Below are 18,416 nucleotides of genomic sequence, written 5' to 3' on the forward strand. Positions count from 1 at the left end.
TTATCAATCACTTGACAATAACCTATGTGATGAAATGCATGTTTGAAAAATGTTCCTGACAGTGCAGTTACATTCACTTTTCGGCAAACGTTCTTTACTGTGCTGCAGTACAACTTTGTAATGCCCAGAACTGTATGGGGTGATATCCCAACAGATGTTCAGAATGGAAAGACAACCAACGGTGTGTCAAATGGAATTCACTTGCCAGCCAGCCGACTTCGATTCGCAGAAAGCAAAGTCTTCTCTGGGTAACTTTTTTTCTCATGTTTGATTTTAATCGTTCATTTTCACCCACATATTACATTTGGCAACAGCCTAGTCCTAGTGTATTTCTAGAAACACTACGCTATGGGGAGTGACATCCCTAGTTTCTCTCTCATCACTCTCTCATCGTGTCATCCTCTCATCTTTCTTCCCTAGTTCTGGTGAGCTGCCGCCTCACTTGGAGCGGATAAAGCAGCAGGCAAACGATGCATTTGCGCGGCAGCAGTGGACTCAGGCCATCCAGTTCTACAGTCTGGGCATCCACGAGGCCAGCCACAACGCCATGCTGTACGGGAACCGCGCCGCCGCCTACATGAAGCGCAAGTGGTAGGCATCTAGTTAACCCGTAGCCTCATTTACTCTCCTTCTGTGTTTCTCCTATTACAGAAAATGGTAATGTTCAGTAGGGCATACTGTAGCAAAATGTTTTGGAGCTAAAAAGAAAACATTGGAGTTCAGGTAGAACGTCCTTGTTTCATTGCGTTTAAAATAGTTTACCACTATGCTGGTACGTGTGTGTGTGTGTGACTGTGTGGTATATACGGTTGTGTGTGTGATGTGTTCTCTCTCTCCCCCAGGGACGGTGACCACTATGATGCGCTGAGGGATTGTCTGAAGGCCCTGTCCCTCAACCCTGGGCACCTGAAGGCCCACTTCCGGCTGGCGCGCTGCCTCTTTGAGCTGAAGTACGTGGCCGAGGCTCTGGAGTGCCTGGATGACTTCAAGGGCAAGTTCCCCGAGCAAGCCCACAGCAGCGCCTGCGATGCCCTGGATAAGGATATCAAGGCCGTCCTCTTTTCCAAGATGGACTCTGGTGAGAAGGGTTTAATGGTGATGTTGGGTAATCGTCTGTTTCCCCCACAAAAAATAAAGTGTGGTTTTTGGCTGACTTTTTTTCCGTCACCTTTCCACATTGACTTACAATGTGTTTTTTTACATGTTGATTCAATTCAAAATAGCTTATATATTCCACAAGGGCGATTATGCAAATGAATACCGTGTTAATTAGTGTATGGATTTGATATCATTCATTGTTTAATTATTTTATTTATTTATTTCCATGTCATGTCTGTTTGCAGCTGAGGACAAAAAGGGCAACAGCTCAATCCGCTTCCACACGTTCAACAGGAAGGAGTCCATCCCGGAAGACGAGGTCGTCTTGAGAGAGCGCAGCTACGACTACAAACACCGCTACTGTGGTCATTGCAACACTACCACAGACATCAAGGAGGCCAACTTCTTTGGCAGGTCAGTGGAGCATTTTAGACACGGATAACTTATGCATTCTAAACACACTGTTAATATTAGTTGTTGACCTGTAAGGGAAAAGTAAAAAGCATGAGCTGACGTACACATTTCTTTTTTTGTCGAGGTGCTGACTAAACGTATAGTCAAGCCTGAAGAAGACACTGCATTCTGTAACGTTGGTTATGTTTTTTGGGAGAGTACAGTGCGTTCAGGAAAGTATTCAGACACCTTTACTTTTTCACATTTTGTTACGTTACAGCCTTATTCTAAAATTAATTAAATTGTATGTTTTTTCAGCAATCTACACACAATACCCCATAATGACAAAGCAAAAACAGGTTTTTGGAAATGTTCTTGTTTCTCAATGGTCTAAGGGCTTTAGATGCCTTTTGGCAAGCGGGCTGTCATGTGCCTTTTACTGAAGAGTGGCTTCCATCTGGCCACTCTACCATAAAGGCCTGATTGGTGGAGTGCTGCAGAGATGGTTGTCCTTCTGGAAGGTTCTCCCACCTCCACAGATGAACTCTGGAGCTCTGTCACAGTGACCACTGGGTTCTTGGTCACCTCCCTGACCAAGGCCCTTCTCCCCTGATTGCTCAGTTTGGCCTGGCGGCCAGCTCTAGGAAGAGTCTTGGTGGTTCCAAACTTCTTCCATTTAAGAATGATAGAGGGCACTGTGTTCTTGGACCTTCAATGCTGCAGAAATGTTTTGGTACCCTTCCCCAGATCTGTGCCTCGACACAATCCTTTCTTGGATCTCTACGGACAATTCCTTTGACTTCATGGCTTGGTTTTTGCTCTGACATGCAATGTCAACTGTGGGACCTTATATAGACGTGTGTGCCTTTCCAAATCATGTTCAATCGATTGAATGTACCACAGGTGTACTCCAAGTTGTAGAAGCATCTAAATGATGATCAATGGAAACAGGATGCACCTAACCTCAATTTCGAGTCTCATAGCATGGGGTATTGTGTGTAGATTGAGGATTATTTATTTAATCCATTTTAGAATAAGGCTGTAACGTAACAAAATGTGGGAAAAGGAAAGGGGTCTGAATACTTTCGAATGCACTGTATATACACCACTGTTCAAAGGTTTGGGGTCACTTAGAAATGTCCTTGTTTTTTAAAGAAAATCACTTTTTGTCCATTTAAAATAACATAAAATTTATCCGAAATACAGTGTAGACATTGTTAATGTTGAAAATGACAATTGTAGCTGGAAACGGCAGATTTTTAATGGAATATCTACATAGGCGTACAGAGGCCCATTATCAGCAACCATCACTCCTGTTTTCCAATGGCACTTTGTGTTAGCTAATCGAAGTTTATCATTTTAAAAGGCTAATTGATCATTAGAAAACCCTTTTGCAATTGTTAGCACAGCTGAAAAAGCCGTACTGATTAAAGAAGGAATAAAACTGGCCTTTTTTAGACATGTTGAGTATCTGGAGAATCAGCATTTGTGGGTTTGATTACATGCTCAAAATGGCCAGAAACAATAACTTTCTTCTGAAACTGGCTCTAACTAGAATAGAAAGAGGAGTGGGAGGCCCCGGTGCATAACTGGGCAAGAGGACAAGTACATTAGTGCCGAGTTTGAGAAATAGACGCCTCACAAGTCCTCAACTGGCAGCTTCATTAAATAGTACCCGCAAAACACCAGTCTCAACGTCAACAGTGAAGAGGTGACTCCGGGATGCTGGCCTTCTAGGCAGAGTTGCAAAGAAAAATCCATATCTCAGACTGGCCAATAAAAATATTTATTGGCCAGATGGGCAAAAGAACAGACACTGGACAGAGGAAGATTGGACAGAAGGATCTAAGTTTGAGGTGTTCGGATTACAAAGAAGAATATTTATGAGACGCAGAAAAACTAAAAGATGCTGGACTATGACCCAAACCCAAACCGCAGCTCCAAACTATGCAAGAATGATTTAGGTAAGAAGCAGTCAGCTGGTATTCTGTCTATAATGGAGTGACCTGCACAGTCACTGGATCTTAACCCTATTGGGCTGTTGTGGGAGCAGCTTGACCATATGGTATGTAAGAAGTGCCAATCCAACTTGTGGGAGGTGCTTCAGGAAGCATGGGGTAAAATCTCTTCAGATTACCTCAACAAATTGACAACTAGAATGCCAAAGGTCTGCAAGGCTGTAACTGCTGCAAATGGATTCTTTGACGAAAGCTCAATTTGAAGGACACAATTATTATTTCATTTAAAAATAATTCTTTATAACCTTGTCACCGTCTTGACTATATTTCCTATTCATTTTGGAACTCATTTCATATGTTTTTGTGGAAAACAAGGACATTTCTAAGTGACCCCAAACTTTTTTTTGTAAGCGTGTAGTAATTTATTTTTAGATGTTTGAAGACAAAAACATGATGATGTTCTATAGAAACGTCGGTGCCTCCTGAAGAACTTCGTGAGCAGTTCATAAGGTGTCAAATTGGGGTAGTTGACATAAGAATGAAAGAATGCTCATGTACTGCTTATGTTTTGATTATGAATGCGTTATGACATCCTTATTTAAGTACCCTTCAAATGAAATGTTACGGAAATGTCTCTGCCATCTGTGTGCAGTATCAAACAAGGTCTAACAGTTGCTTCTCTCACTCTCATTCTCTCTGTCTCACAAACATATAAACGCAACATGTAGAGTGTTGGTCACATGTTTCATGAGCTGAAATGAAAGATCCCAGAAATGTTCCATACGCACAAAAAGCGTATTTCTCAACAATCAAAAATGGCACAAATGTATTTACATCCCTGAGTGAGCATTTCTCCTTTGCCAAGAAAGTCCATCCATCTGACAGGTGTGCCATATCAAGAAGCTGATTAAACCGCATGATCATTACACAAGTGCACCTTGTGCTGGGGGCAACAAGACCACTCTAAAATGTGAAGTTTTGTCAACCAACACAATGCCACAGATGTCAAAAGTTGAGGGAGCGTGCAATTGTCATGCTGACTGCAGGAATGTCCACCAGAGCTGTTGCCAGAGAATTTAAATGTTCATTTCTCTACCATAAGCCACCTCCATTTTTTATAATTTGGCAGTACGTCCAACTGGCCTCACAACTGCAGACCATGTGTATGGTGTCATGTGGGCAAGCGGTTTGCTGATGTCAACATTGAACAAAGTTCCCCATAGGGTGGCAGGGTCATGGTATGGGCAGGCTTAAGCAACGGATAACGAATACAGTTGCATTTTATCTATGGCAATTTGAATGCACAGATCTTGATGAGATCTTGAGGCTCATTGTCGTGCCATTCATCCGCCGCCATCACCTCATGTTTCAGCATGATAACGCACGGCCACACGTCGCAAGGATCTGTACACAATTACTGAAAATGTCCCAGTTCTTCCATGGCCTGCATACTCACCAGACATGTCACCCATTGAGCATGTTTGGGATGCTCTGCATCGACGTGTACAACAGTGTTTCAGTTCCTACCAATATTCAGCAACTTCTCAAAGCCATTGAGGAGGAGTGGGACAATATTCCACAGGCCACAATCAACAGCCTGATCAACTCCACATGAAGGAGATGTCGCGCGCTGCATGAGGCATCCGGTCACACCAGATACGGACTGGTTTTCTGATCCACACCCCTACTTAAAAAAAAAAAAAAAAGTTGTGACCAACATATGTATTCCCAGTCATTTGATATCTATAGATTAGGGCCTAATTAATTTATTTCAATTGACCGATTTTCCTTATGTGAACTGTAACTCAGTAAAATCATTTGAAATGGTTGCGTTTTATATTTTTGTTCAGTGTATGTATAATCCCCCACCCACAGTAAAGGCCAGTACATTGTGAGCGGCTCCGACGACGGCTCCTTTTTCATCTGGGAGAAGGAGACTGCTAACCTGGTGCGGATCCTCCAGGGGGACGAGTCCATAGTCAACTGCCTGCAGCCTCACCCCAGTTACTGCTTCCTGGCTACCAGCGGCATCGACCCTGTGGTGCGGCTCTGGAACCCCAGGCCAGAGGTCATTATAACAACATTATTCAAATGTCTTCATTTTCCCCACGAGCAAACTTATTTTGTGTGGAATAGTAGGCTAGATACAGCAAGAAACAGGATGTAAAAACACACCTCAGCACCAAGGACACTATACATAGAGTTGATGCATTTTAAAAAGCAATCCATTCAATCACCGACATGATTGATTCTTTGATTGAATGTTTGATTGATGATTAAAAAATGTTTACTGCCAATACATGCATTAAAAACTATCAAGGATTACGCAATAAATAAACAATTGTACATCTGATTATTTGATTGTCACAATAGAGGCTGCACTATGACCTATCCTTTCCTATGGCCTCCTTTTGTAAATAGTCAGATGTAAAAAAAAATAATAATAATAATAAGAAGGGAAAAAAGTCTGACTTTACAAAACACCAGAAGTTAACCCTTTTTTTAACCTTTCTGTCTCTCTATCCTTTTCCCCTCTGTCATCCAGACGGAGAGTGAGAGTGGGAACGGTCGCGTGGTGGAGGACATGGAGGGCGCCGCTGCAGCCAACCAGCGGCGTATGAATGCCGACCCCCTGGAGGTCATGCTGCTCAACATGGGCTACCGCATCACGGGCCTCAGTGGCCGTGGGCCAGAGGGCTCAGACGATGAGGACAGCTCAGATGGCCAGGTGCAGTGCCGGCCCAGCTAGACTAGCAGGTCCAACACCACATACAGTATGGAGGCAGCAGGATGCAAGGCACTCCTCTCCTACCCCCTCCCAAACCCTGAGGCTGTCTGTGTGTGTGTACGTCTGTGTGTGTGTCTGTGAGGAGGGGGAAAAAGCACCATAGATATTCCGTTTGTCAATGTTTCATTTGCCCCTCTAAAACGAAAGCAACATCGAGTGAATGTCATGTCACAGCTCTGCACTATGCACTGCCCTCCTCCACCACATCCCGAGGCAGGATTGGAGGAAACCAGTTTGGCGAGGGGATTCCACGGGGGTGACGACAACGACCTTTCACCCCTTTTAAGAACACCAACAACATCACCTCGGCCGCTCCCTCCGTTGCTCCAAGGCTGGAGGTATTGGGCCTATACAGTAAAGAAGAGAGTACTCCATCACTCCCTAATCTCTCACTATGAGCTAAGAGTCAACCACTTCTAAACCCTCCCCAAGAGGAAGTGCGTTGGAGGGAAACACTACAAGCAGAAGCCCCAGGTCTCTGGTAGTGTAGCCTGCAGACGGCTCAGAGGTTAGAGGTCAAAGCGAGGCCCCAATAGTCAGTGTCCTCATTGGAGGATGAGACTTGAGGCCACAGGAAGTTGCTTTGTTTCATCTCTAGTGGGCTTTTCAATTGGAGTATAAGAGGTCACTCTCAGCCCCTCTCCAGCTCTGAAAGTCTCTACCTAAAGTTTTTGATTTACAGTCCTTTTTTTAAAGTTGTTGGAATATTGGTCAACAGGAACAGAGCAGAAGAAGTATTGACAAGTCTAGAAGTGTTTCTCCAACTCAACTTAAATGTGTTGTTAGGATTGTGCGTTTCTTTTAAACTCGGTCTGGCAACAACAAAAAAAAGTTTATCTTCATTTGTTCAAAGTTTTAAGAGTAAATAATGGCCAAGGATCCATGTTGCATTTGCTTTCTCTGTTGAAGTTCTTCTTGTCGCTCTATATGCCTATTTTATTGACAGGTATGCAAAATGTTTCCCTTTTACTTTTATTATGTAGGTTAAGACAAAGCTGTCAAACTGAAGCAGTAGCTCCGCACATTTTCTCCAACACTTAGACATTTGCTCCTCTGTCATTTGTTGATAACGATGTAGAGCCGGAAGGGTTGTGGGGTTTAGTTTAAGGGGTTTGATTTAATTGATAGTCAGGTGTTGATTGGTCAGAATCTGTCGAACTTTGTTGTCCTAAGGTTGCACAATTCTGGTAATTTCCACAAAATTCCCAGTTTTTACGAGATATCCCGGTTGGCAGATAACCAGGATCCGGATGGAATAAGCATGAAATCATGAATCTTCCAACCAGTATTTCTGGAAAACCAGGGAATTATGGGAAAGTGATGCTCTGAACAGAGAGAGGGAAAGTGATGAAGAGCGAAGGGTATTTCACTATCCTAGGGCAATACCACCAGTCCTAATATCACTCATGCATGGCATAGAGACAATTTCGTAGACGCAATCCATTTGGTGGCTTTTGGGGTTCAGGATCCCTATACAAGCACTTTCAGCTTTCCCCAGAACATTTTGGGGCAAAGAATGGAATAGGGATTTTTCCCTTCCTGTAGCTTTGGACCCAGCATGAGTCCTCTGCTGCAGTTGGAGTTTTACTTATGAGATTTTGTCTAAAGTTAACATTGTAAATGGCAAATTTAGACAATGAGCCTCTTGGTCCTCTAGCCGACCAGCAAAACACCAGCTCACTGATGACGTGGGTTCAAAGAAAACCTAAGGATGGAGTCCTCTAACACTAGGCTTCCATGTGTAATTTCTTTTGTTAAAAAATAATTTAAGAAATGTTTTATGTTTATTTTTCTTTGGGAAAAATCCCACGACAAAGTTTGCTGCAAGAGAAAAATAAAAGAGGTCTAATGTTGTTGAACCACTTGTCTTGAGTTTGTTTCACTTCCGACTTGTATTTAACCAGGGTAATGATGATTTGGATTGTATTACTAATGTTTTCCACCTACACACTGTTCCAGGTGCAGAAATAGGCTACACACAGGTCCACAACTACCCATTCCGCAGTGGTGTAAAGTACTTAAGTAAAAATACTTTAAAGTACTAATTAAGTAGTTGTTTGGGTTATCTGTACTTTACTATTTTGCCAATTTTTACTTCACTACATTCATAAAAATAATGTACTTTTTACTCCAAACATTTTCCCTGATTCCCAAAACTAGTATTTTCATTTTGACAGGAAAATGGTCCAATTCACTTAAAGTGAGCATCTCTGGTCATCCCTACTGCCTCTGATCTGGCGGCCTCACTAAGCACAAATGCTTAATTTGTAAATTATGAGTGTTGAGGTGTGCCCCTGGCTATCTGTCAATAAAACAATAACACAGTTCTGTCTGGTTTGCTTAAAATAAGACATTTTAAATGGTTTATACTTTTACTTTTGATACTTAAGTACATTTTAGATATTCCATTGACTTTCAATAACTAAGTATATTTAAAACCAAATACTTTGACTTTTACTGAAGTAGTATTGTACTGGGTGACTTTCACTTGTCATTTTATATTAAGGAATATTTCCTTTTACTCAAGTATGACAAGATGCACCTTGTGCTGGGGACAATAAAAGGCCACTAGAATGTGCAGTTTTGTCACACAACACGATGCCACAAATATCGAACATTTTAAGGGAGTGTGCAATTGGCATGCAGACGAAAGGAATATCCACCAGAACTGTTGCCATGGAATTGAATCTTCATTTCGCTACCATAAATTACCTCCAACGTCGTTTTTGAAAATTTGGCAGGATGTCGAACCGGCCTCAACCGCAGACCACGTTTAATTAACCATGTCAGCCCAGGACCACCACATTCAGCTTCTTAACATTGGACCTTTGAGAAGTAGTTTTTTGCAACAAAAAAAAAAAAAGAAGCTTTTTTCCAATTTTAATGGAAATCTAATTTACTTAATTTTTGCCGAGAAATGATTTGATATTGATTTAAAAACGTCTGCATTTGGCATTTAATTCATATCCAGGCTGGCTTTGTAATATTTGGTGCGTGACTGCTTTGCAGACGGCCTGGAACGCGGCCGCCATTTTTGAGCTGTGCGTTTAGTAGCCATAGGCTACGTCAGAGTGCCAGATTACTGATGGCGCAGGAGGCGGACATAATGATTAATTATCACGGCGGATTCGAAAAATTAGACCGGAAAAACAGCCGTTATCCTTATTGTATCGTTTGGACACCTATTCCAATACTGTCGTGAGTAGCCACTTTTCCGGTTGTTTTCTTTTGTTCTCACCATCTGAAATGGAGACACTATTTACGTGACAGTTCATGTTGATAGCCTACATGACCAGTGATGTTTTTAACATCATTTTAGCTTGTATTATAGCTAGTAAATTTCCAAATACTATGTGGGCTGGAATTAAAACGCCCATACTGTTAGATGCCTTATAATATACGCGCACTCTTTATTCCCAGGACCCCCCAATACAGTGCTGTACCTCTGTTTTGTTCAGGTGGTTGCTCCCCTTCATTGGTCACATGGGGATCTGTACTTCTGCAGGCGTGATAAGAGACTTCGCTGGATCGTACTTAGTGTCTGTGAGTATATGCAGATCATGCATTATGACAGTAGGCCTACAGCTTTATGTGCATAAGCCTAATATTATTGGACCATCTGTTTCTGTTTCGTGATAGTTCCTCAACATTTCCCATCTTTCCTTTCAGGAAGATAATATGGCCTTTGGAAGACCAACAAAGTAAGTTGGCTTTGTTCATTCAATGCTTGGAGCTAGGCCTGGTGTATTGTGCTCAAAATTGACATGCAGGCATTGCGGTTATGTGGTAAGGTATCTGCAGCATTGCTTGTCTCTTAACAGGTACTGGAAGCTTGATGTTGATAAGGTGTGTGGCACTGGCTCAGCTGCCTGGGACAAAGCAGTGCACGATGCATCGGAGGAGTACAAATGCAGGCCGGTATGAACATCGACAGTGTCATAATAAGACAGACGACAGACAGGAAGGTCTAGTAGTGGAATTATATTTATTTTGTAGGTTCTAATGAACATCTTCAGGTTCATATTCATAAGGCATATTGCAAAGGGTAAATATGTACATGTTTTGTACAGTGATTGTAAAGGCCCATTGGAGCGATAGTGACAAAAATGACTAGAGTTAGACTTGGCTAGCCTTCTTCCTCTGTCTCTTGTAGCACAACCTCTGCTGTGATAACTGCCACTCCCACGTGGCCCGGGCCCTCAACCTCATGCGCTACGACAACAGAACGTCCTGGAACATGGTCAACCTATGCCTGCAGACCCTTATCCATGGCAGGCATGTCAGGTGAGATACCATGCAATCATGCAATGAAGAGGTACTCTACTTTATGTAACAGAGTATGCTCATTCAGGTCCTAACCAAGGCGTGAACACGGAACCTTCTGTACAACAATACTTGCCACTCACAAAGCATCATTCTGACTGACCAATCACTCTGTGTGTGTGAGTTTCCTCTGGATCATTTGACTAACTGGTGTGGAAGTAGAATCAGACATGCCTCTGAAATGGGCAGAATCAAACTATGCAACACCGGTCTGTATTGCAAAACGGCATCCCCGAGTCTGAACAAGCAAGCATGCAGCTGGCAACGCTCTGCAGGAGGGACAGAGGAGCTCCAGACACGGGGAAACATATGCGGTTGAGAAACCCCCTCATTATTCTCCCCCGACCCACATAGGGAGCCGGCGTCACTGCTTTGTGCAGCCTGCACATTATCGTCCGAGGGCGCCACGTCCTTCAACAGTGGGGCAGCGTGTAATTCATCATTGCCAGATGTGGCCCCTGCATCACCACATCAACTCTCTGCTGGGGCTCCCACTGCTGGATCGGGGGGGACAGGGTAGAGGACGGGGAGGGAGGGAGTGAGGGGAAGGGAGTGGGGTAAACCTCTAGGAGATAAGAGAGTTGGTCTGCCCTCAGTGCCCTGTGTAAATTACCCTGGCTTCGGGGAAATTGAACTGACTGCACATCCTTACCTGTCCCTGTATACTGCCCTACAAAAGGCAAAGGCGACCCTCAAGCATTTCCCCGCCATAAAGTAAGGACTGTTTCATCACATTGAATGTTTATATCTAAATAGAAAATTATTTGACTGTGTAGATTCTACAATCTAAATGTGTTTATCCAACACTCTTTGTTTTTCTGTTTGACTTTGAATGGTCATTTATTTGATATTAGGTCAAATCAGGGGTCATGGTTGAATGCATAAGAATAAGATACTACATCGGTGCATTATCACTTATCTACCTACAACATATTTGTCTGGACAACAAATACAAGTTTAAAGACATTTTTCTCAGTTTCTCTGCTCTTTGTATGGCAGAGTGGGTAACTACAGTCAAAACATGGTGGAACAAAGCCCAAGTGCAGTAACTTCAGTTACTGCTTATTTTACTTGGATTTTGTAGTTACTGCAAACTTCTAACTCAAGCTTTCTATGAAACAGAACATAATTGGTCCAGGTCACTTTGTCACAAGATAAAACAGATACTACAAACCCTGATTTCAGTCTTAACTAAATTTTCACCAAAACAGTGTAGTTCCTGCGTTTTGCCTTTGTAGGGCAGTATAGATTACAAATGTCTTGGAGTATGTGTTTTTGACCGACGGCTGAAGATTTAATGACTGTCATTACTACTCTCACTGTGCTTTCTCTCTCTCTCTGTCCTTCCCTAGCTGTGTGTCGTTCCTCAAGACCTGGCTGCCCTTCCTCATGCTGACTGGAGCCCTTGTCACCTTCATCCTAACACTCAACCTGCACTGACCATGCGAGGGAGATGGAGGAGGGGAGAGATAATACAAGGGCTTTTCCTGCTCAGTTGTAATCATGAAAGTGAATGAAGAAGAGGAATGTTCCGATGGGACACTTCTTTGTGCAGTACTAATATCCACACTCTCCGACATCCATCAGAAAGAAAGGGTCTCATGAGGGCAGTTATGTCCAGCTGTTCTGGCTTGTTTTGAAGTACCTTTTACTCGATAACAGAAAGGAATGTCGTATAAATGAATGTTTGGCTTGGGATAGTCATAACCACAAATATATAACTGATATAGCGTCTGCTAAATGACAAGAATTTGAACGTAAATATATTGTCTATGGTCATAAGTTCATACTGGTCTCTTTTATTGAACCCCATTTAACCCGTATAATAACAGCTCAACATCATTTGACTTTGTAATTGTTTACTGTATTTTATCAGACAGTATTTGCTCATGCAATACTGTAAGTTCTCTGAAGCAACATGCTCAGGAATGTTAAAATACTGTACAGTAGTACATAATCATGACCAAGCATTTGATAGAATTACAGTAATTATGGGCAATAGGCTATAACATACAGGCTAGTAAAGTAAAAACACATTGTATTTGTCATGCTTTGTAAACAACAGGTGTAGACTAACAGTGAAGTGCTTCCCATCAATGCAGAGAGAGAGAAAATAAAGGTAATAATAAATACAGAGTAACGCTAAACTTTCTATATATACATGGGGTAGCAGTACAGAGTTGATGTGCAGGGGTACGAGGTAATTGAGGTAGGTGTGTACATATAACTAGGAATAAAGTGACTAGGCAACAGGCTAGATAATAAACAGTTGTAGCAGCATATGTGATGAGGCAAAAAGGGTCAATGCAGATGGTTAACCAAATAACTACCCAGACTATTTAGCTAAACTATTAAAACAGTCTTATGGCTTGGGGGTAGAAGCTGTTCAGGGTCCTGTTGGTTCCAGACTTGATGCATCGGTACCGCTTGCCTTATGGTAGCAGAGAGAACAGTCTATGACTTGGATGGCTGGAGCCTTTAACTGCCTGTTATTGAGGGCGGCACGTAGCCTCGAGGTTAGAGCGTTGGGTTTCGAATACCGGATCCACAAGGTGAAAAACAAATCTATCGCTGTGCCTTTGAGCAAGTCACTTAACCCTAATTGCTCCAGGGGCGCTGGACAATGGCGACCCTGTCCGTTACCCCCACTCACTGCGGGTGTCTCAGGGGAGTTAACATTTATATTTATTTATATTACACACTTGTGTGTAGCAGGACAAATATATGCACTGCCCAAATTATTATATGTAACGGGCAATGCGCACTACCCTCTGTTTTGTGTTGTTATTTATTGGAACAAATAGAAATAAATGTATGCATAGACTACATAATATGCATAGACTACTTGTTTATTGTTTATAAACTGTTAAATCATATCACACAAAAGACACCACAGAGGTCGACTTCTGTGTACCGTAGTATAATATTATTAGCGTCTGTGCCTTTAAAAGACGTTCACTGTTATTCCTCTCCTTGATTCTGCGCCGGTATTTAAACTCAAGCTAACAATTCGCCGGTCCTGTTGATCAGCAGATGAAACATCCTTCTCACTCAATGCAGACACAAACCATTGGGCATTCTTTCGGCACCATCTAAAGAAAGGCTAACACCCCATACCGGAATCTGAGTTTTTTTTAAACGCCTTGATGTGCATGATACGGCGTAATATGACTCACCATCACTTTCTGCATATTCTGGTATTTATCAGTTTATAACTTTTCTGTTGAGTTATGCATAATTTGGTGATTATTGTACTTTTTGGTGCGCTACTCTGTACGCTCCACCAGTGCTTGGAATGCCCATCAGGCTGCCGATGCTTTGCTGACACGCGCACAGTGAAATGCGTCTCCAAGGACCTTCGGGCCATACCACAAGATATTCCAGGATACACAAGGAATGTGATCATCACAGGAAATAATATATTCAGAATTGGATCAGAGACATTTCAAGAAATGAAAAATGTCACCACCATCATTTTGAGCAACAATGGGTGAGTAAATATTCTCATCAAAGATAATTGTTTTCTGAAACGTCACTACAGACCCGGGTTCAATCCCGGGCTGTGTCACAGCCAGCCTTGACCGGGAGTACCATGAGGCGGTGCACAATTGGCCCAGCGTCATCCGGGGTAGGGGAGGTTTTGGCCCGGCTGGGATGTCCTTGTCCCATCGCGCTCTAGTGACAGGTCTGGCGTCAGCATGCTGACTCTGGTCGCCAGTTGTACAGAGTATCCGCCGACACAGTGGTGCGGCTGGTTTCCGGCTTAAGCGAGCAGTGTGTCAAGAAGCAGTGCGGCTTGGCAGGGTCGTGTTTTGGAGGACGCATGGCTCTCGACCTTCGCCTCTCCTGAGTCCGTACGGGAGTTGCAGTGATGGGACAAGACTGTAACTACCAATTGGATATCACAAAATTGGGGAGAAAAAGCGGTAGAAAAAATATATATAAATAAAATAAAGGGTATTGTATTCTTGCCGTTGCAGAGATTCAACATTTTCAACGATTGAGACATATGCATTTGTATTTCCTTGCCTATACATTTCTGAAGCTTTGAGTTAAGATTCTAAACTACAACAAAATGATTTTTCCATGTTCTCCTGAATGTCATCACACCAATTTATGAAATATTTAGATACCTCTATTTGAGCATGACAACAATTCCGCAAACATTACTTCTATGTCCAATAATCGGTTTGGGGACTGTAAACATGGACCATCTGTCTTCCCAGGATCACAGAGGTTGCGTCCCACAGCTTCTCTACCCTTTCTTACCTGCGCTACCTGGACATGAGCTGCAACCATCTGGCTCTCATCCACCCTGAAGCCCTCAACATCCCAGGGAGTCCTCTAAAGGAGCTCAACCTCAGCCGCTCCCTGTATAACTACACCTCACTGACTGATCTCACCACCGCACTGCGCTGGGGAGGCCTAGGAGGGCTGCTCAGCCTCGACCTCTCTGGGAACTGCCTGGTCTTCCTACCCCCAGGGATGTTCTCCCACCTCCACGGCCTGCAGCACCTCCTCCTGGGTAACAACTCCCTAGCATCAGTCTACAACGGCACCTTCTTTGGCCTGCGCCGCCTGGAGCTGCTCGACCTGACCAGCAACTCTTTCAGGGTGTTCTGAAGCGATGCTCTGGGGGAGCTGGAGAGGCTGGTGCAAGCCCCCCGCATCCTGCTGAGCCACAACCCCTATGTCTGCACATGTGAGATCCAAGACTTTGCCGTGTGGCTCAAGAGCTCCCAGGCTCAGGTGGGGGATGCAGAAGCCCTGACCTGCGCCTCACCCTGGGAGTTTCAGGACAGGCCCCTGCAAGGGCTCGGGGTCCAAGTTATCGGATGCCATGTCACTTCACCACCTCTGGTCGGAATCAGAGACGAGGTGGGCGACCTCTCCCTGCAGACCTCCTACGTCCTCCTGGGTCTGGTGCTGGGCTTTGTGGGCATGGTCTTCCTCTTTGTGCTCTACCTCAACCGGCAAGGTATTAAAAAGTGGGTGGTGGAGACGCGAGATGCCTGCCATGACGTGTTGGAGGGGTATTAACACCGCTATGAGATCGACACTGACCCACGCCGGGAATACCTCTCAAAAGACGTCAGAGTCGAAGAGAAGCCACCGACAAACGGTAGTTTTGGACAGGCTTACTCAGATAACCGCATATCACAGCTACCCACTGCCACCTGTTTAGTTCAGATCTCCTCAGACACACAGGTCAAGCCAGGCTCCATCTCGGTGGATTTGTGATTCCACATTCCCTGGAATGGAACTGGACTGGAGTGAACTTGCATTCAGGGTTGGGTAGGTTATGTTCTAAAGGTAATCTGTTACAGTTTAGTTACCTGTCCAAAATTGTAATCAGTCATGTAACTTTTGGATTACCCAAACTCAGTAATGTAATTGGATTACTTTCCCCTTATTAGAAGTAGACAAAAAAGGATCAACACACACATGTGGTCTCTGACTTGTGGTCTGTGACACTCGCTCAGGTGGAACAAACTTAAACCTGTGCTTTTATCAATGCTGAATTAAATGTAATTGAGAAAACAGAAAACATCCTTTCTGAATTTGAAAGTAATCCAAGAAGTAATCTAGTTTTTTTTCTCTAATCTGATTACAATATTTGTTTGCTGGTAACATCACTGATTACAAGTACATTTTTGAAAAATCAGATGACATATAATCAGTTTCTGCCCAACCCTGCTCACATTTGTGAGGGACTTATCTGTGTCATGCATTTCTGTACAATGTGTTGAATATAATTACATCACGAATGTAAGCATAAAACTGCAGAAAAGTTATGCTATTTAATGGAGAGCCTATTTTAAGTGTGAACAGCCGGGCTCGTTGTACCTGCATAGCCTTGATACCTCTTTTACTGTGGCCACAATTTTACTGACTTGCATAGATTTAACCAAGTTGCCATCTGTCTTCGGTGTTGTATGTATTATTTTATTATACTTTGTGGGTCTTATTGACATATCTAGATGGAACCAAAGCAATATTACCTATCTGAAGGGTCTTGACTGCAAAACTAACCTTGAATGTCTATTCTTTTGGGAAGATTGAATGATTCCACACTGCACGAAGTCATCTTTTCATCCTTAACTGACTTTGTAACCGGACGTGACAGGGCAAGAAAGAAAGGGCACATATTTCCAGAGTGCAGAAGTGACATGGTATTGAAGTGATGAAGCAGGATCTCGTGTGGTGTATAAACTCATGTGCATAATTTACCCGTGTTAAGTAAGATAATTTAAATGAAACAATTGTAAAACCCCTTTGTGCTGCCCAATAAACCATTTTTTCCAAAATGTTATCCAAATCACATTTGCAGTAAGTTTCCATTTACTCTTAAATTAACTTTACAAATCTACAGGAAACTCTTGGGAATGACACTTCTCCCGTTGCCCCCCTTCTGTTACTAAGTGTAGTGCTAGTGTGATTCTCCTGCTTATCGCAGATGGGGGGGGGTGATTAAGTGTGTCTGTAGGGGGAAAGTGGAACAAGATGAAGGATGCTAGACAAAGTTGCACCTGCTGGCTCTGCAGGCAGTGTTGCATCTCTATCCTGTGTGCGAGTTGATTTGCAGGACTTTCTACCTAATGATCGCTATTGATCAAAGCAGCACTGACAGTAGATATTCATCCCCACCACAATGCAACTGGCTCTGGTCTGTGTGAGTTTATCTATTCAGTAAGCATTATTTGAGTGATCTTATGATATAGCACTGAATGATGTCTGATATGTTGTTGTAGTAACGTAAAGTGCAAATCGTTTTACAGATCTTTTTTTTTCCCCAAGGATGTTGAGTCCATCTTAATTAGTCATTTATTAAGTGGTATCTTCAGCAAAAATTACACATGCGCAGTCATCCCAAGGCAGGTGACGTATTGCACTGATACACTAGTCTCACAGGCCTCAGCCGCTGTCAAAATGATGGAGGTGTACGGAGGACGTGGTGCGCACAGGCAGAATTTCTAAAACACCTGGAAACGCTGGCTATCATTAATAACCCCAGCAAGGTCTTACATGCACTCTTCTGAAGACAGTAAATGGGCTGGGATTCACCATGTACTGAGTAAGGTCAAAGCCAGTCCTCTGATTACATGCTCATGGAGCAGAAGAGGCAGCGCATTCCTCCCGGCTCACTCATTATTTGTTGGAAGAGAGGGGCATAACCTACAGAAAGTCAGCACAAAACAAAGGAGAGGAGATATAAGGTTTGTATGCTCGAAACAAACGTAACCTGGAAGCATTTCAATGGTTTTAAGTGACTGATGGGCCCATGTTTTGCTCTATGCTTTTTGAATTGAAAACAGAAATCTATGACAGACACTGAATGTGATAGAAACAGTTCCTTTTCACCCTTTTACCAAGGAATAAGATCGCCTCACCACACCAACATTTGCCAGGCAGCTGTTTGACACCAGCAAGCTCCATTCTCATCAGTTATTTAATGCAGTAAAGTGAAAAGTATACAAAAGTTAATGCTACTTTTAGGCTGAGGCATTGCTATTATTGTGTGACTCGCTCCTATAGTGGGTTTAGGCCAGGGTTTAAAAGAAAAATGTACTCTTCAGGAAACCAACCCATTTGGATCAAATGTATGAGGGTGCCCTCTACTGGTATGAGTCTACTGTGTCTCTGTTGGACATGCCCATAGAATTAGATCACTAATTCTATGGACATATCTAACAAAGGGATGACATGTTGCCTTCTGTCACACCATAGGCCACCTAATGGCAGCACCACAATAACCCAACTCCAAGAGTCCAATCAAACAAGAGGAACATCACAAATCACCTGGGGGGGGGGGCACTTTGACGTTTGCCTCCGAAATGAAGTTTGTCAGTATTGTT

At 43.1% G+C, this 18,416-nt stretch overlaps 3 protein-coding genes across 5 annotated transcripts in view; all 3 read left to right on the top strand.

Annotated features, from left to right (window-relative positions):
- The window catches only part of LOC124006130 (WD and tetratricopeptide repeats protein 1-like), a 43,721-nt gene extending 35,625 nt beyond the window's left edge, over window positions 1-8,096 (top strand). For all 3 annotated transcript variants that reach the window (XM_046315924.1, XM_046315925.1, XM_046315923.1), the window contains 6 exons: window positions 155-248; window positions 421-591; window positions 843-1,078; window positions 1,344-1,512; window positions 5,325-5,517; window positions 5,995-8,096. In XM_046315924.1, the coding sequence (XP_046171880.1) occupies window positions 155-248; window positions 421-591; window positions 843-1,078; window positions 1,344-1,512; window positions 5,325-5,517; window positions 5,995-6,198 (1,067 nt within the window). In that variant the 3' untranslated portion in view covers window positions 6,199-8,096. The remainder of the gene's footprint in view (window positions 1-154; window positions 249-420; window positions 592-842; window positions 1,079-1,343; window positions 1,513-5,324; window positions 5,518-5,994) is intronic.
- A 1,030-nt stretch (window positions 8,097-9,126) lies between these two features.
- On the top strand, window positions 9,127-12,347 carry LOC124005909 (transmembrane protein 222-like). Its single transcript, XM_046315552.1, has 6 exons — window positions 9,127-9,435; window positions 9,696-9,780; window positions 9,907-9,938; window positions 10,059-10,155; window positions 10,391-10,521; window positions 11,913-12,347. Exons 1-6 carry the CDS (start codon window positions 9,323-9,325, stop codon window positions 11,998-12,000), a joined length of 546 nt encoding a protein of 181 aa, XP_046171508.1. The 5' UTR covers window positions 9,127-9,322; the 3' UTR covers window positions 12,001-12,347.
- A 1,269-nt stretch (window positions 12,348-13,616) lies between these two features.
- On the top strand, window positions 13,617-16,807 carry LOC124006526 (trophoblast glycoprotein-like). The gene is made up of 2 exons (XM_046316595.1): window positions 13,617-14,050; window positions 14,787-16,807. The coding sequence occupies exons 1-2, from the start codon at window positions 13,791-13,793 to the stop codon at window positions 15,181-15,183; spliced, it is 657 nt and encodes a 218-aa protein (XP_046172551.1). The 5' UTR covers window positions 13,617-13,790; the 3' UTR covers window positions 15,184-16,807.
- Window positions 16,808-18,416: the final 1,609 nt, after the last annotated feature.

Source organism: Oncorhynchus gorbuscha, linkage group LG19 (genome assembly GCF_021184085.1).
Source record: "Oncorhynchus gorbuscha isolate QuinsamMale2020 ecotype Even-year linkage group LG19, OgorEven_v1.0, whole genome shotgun sequence".
NCBI classification, from domain to species: Eukaryota; Metazoa; Chordata; class Actinopteri; order Salmoniformes; family Salmonidae; genus Oncorhynchus; species Oncorhynchus gorbuscha.

Excerpts from the sequence above, each read along its gene's own strand:
- LOC124005909 (XM_046315552.1), top strand. The coding sequence starts at position 9,323 with ATGGCGCAGGAGGCGGACATAATGATTAATTATCACGGCGGATTCGAA. Across the intron at positions 9,939-10,058 it reads GCCTTTGGAAGACCAACAAA|GTACTGGAAGCTTGATGTTG; the intron begins GTAAGTTGGCTT and ends GTCTCTTAACAG. Across the intron at positions 10,156-10,390 it reads AGGAGTACAAATGCAGGCCG|CACAACCTCTGCTGTGATAA; the intron begins GTATGAACATCG and ends TGTCTCTTGTAG.
- LOC124006526 (XM_046316595.1), top strand. The coding sequence starts at position 13,791 with ATGCATAATTTGGTGATTATTGTACTTTTTGGTGCGCTACTCTGTACG. Across the intron at positions 14,051-14,786 it reads ATCATTTTGAGCAACAATGG|GATCACAGAGGTTGCGTCCC; the intron begins GTGAGTAAATAT and ends CTGTCTTCCCAG.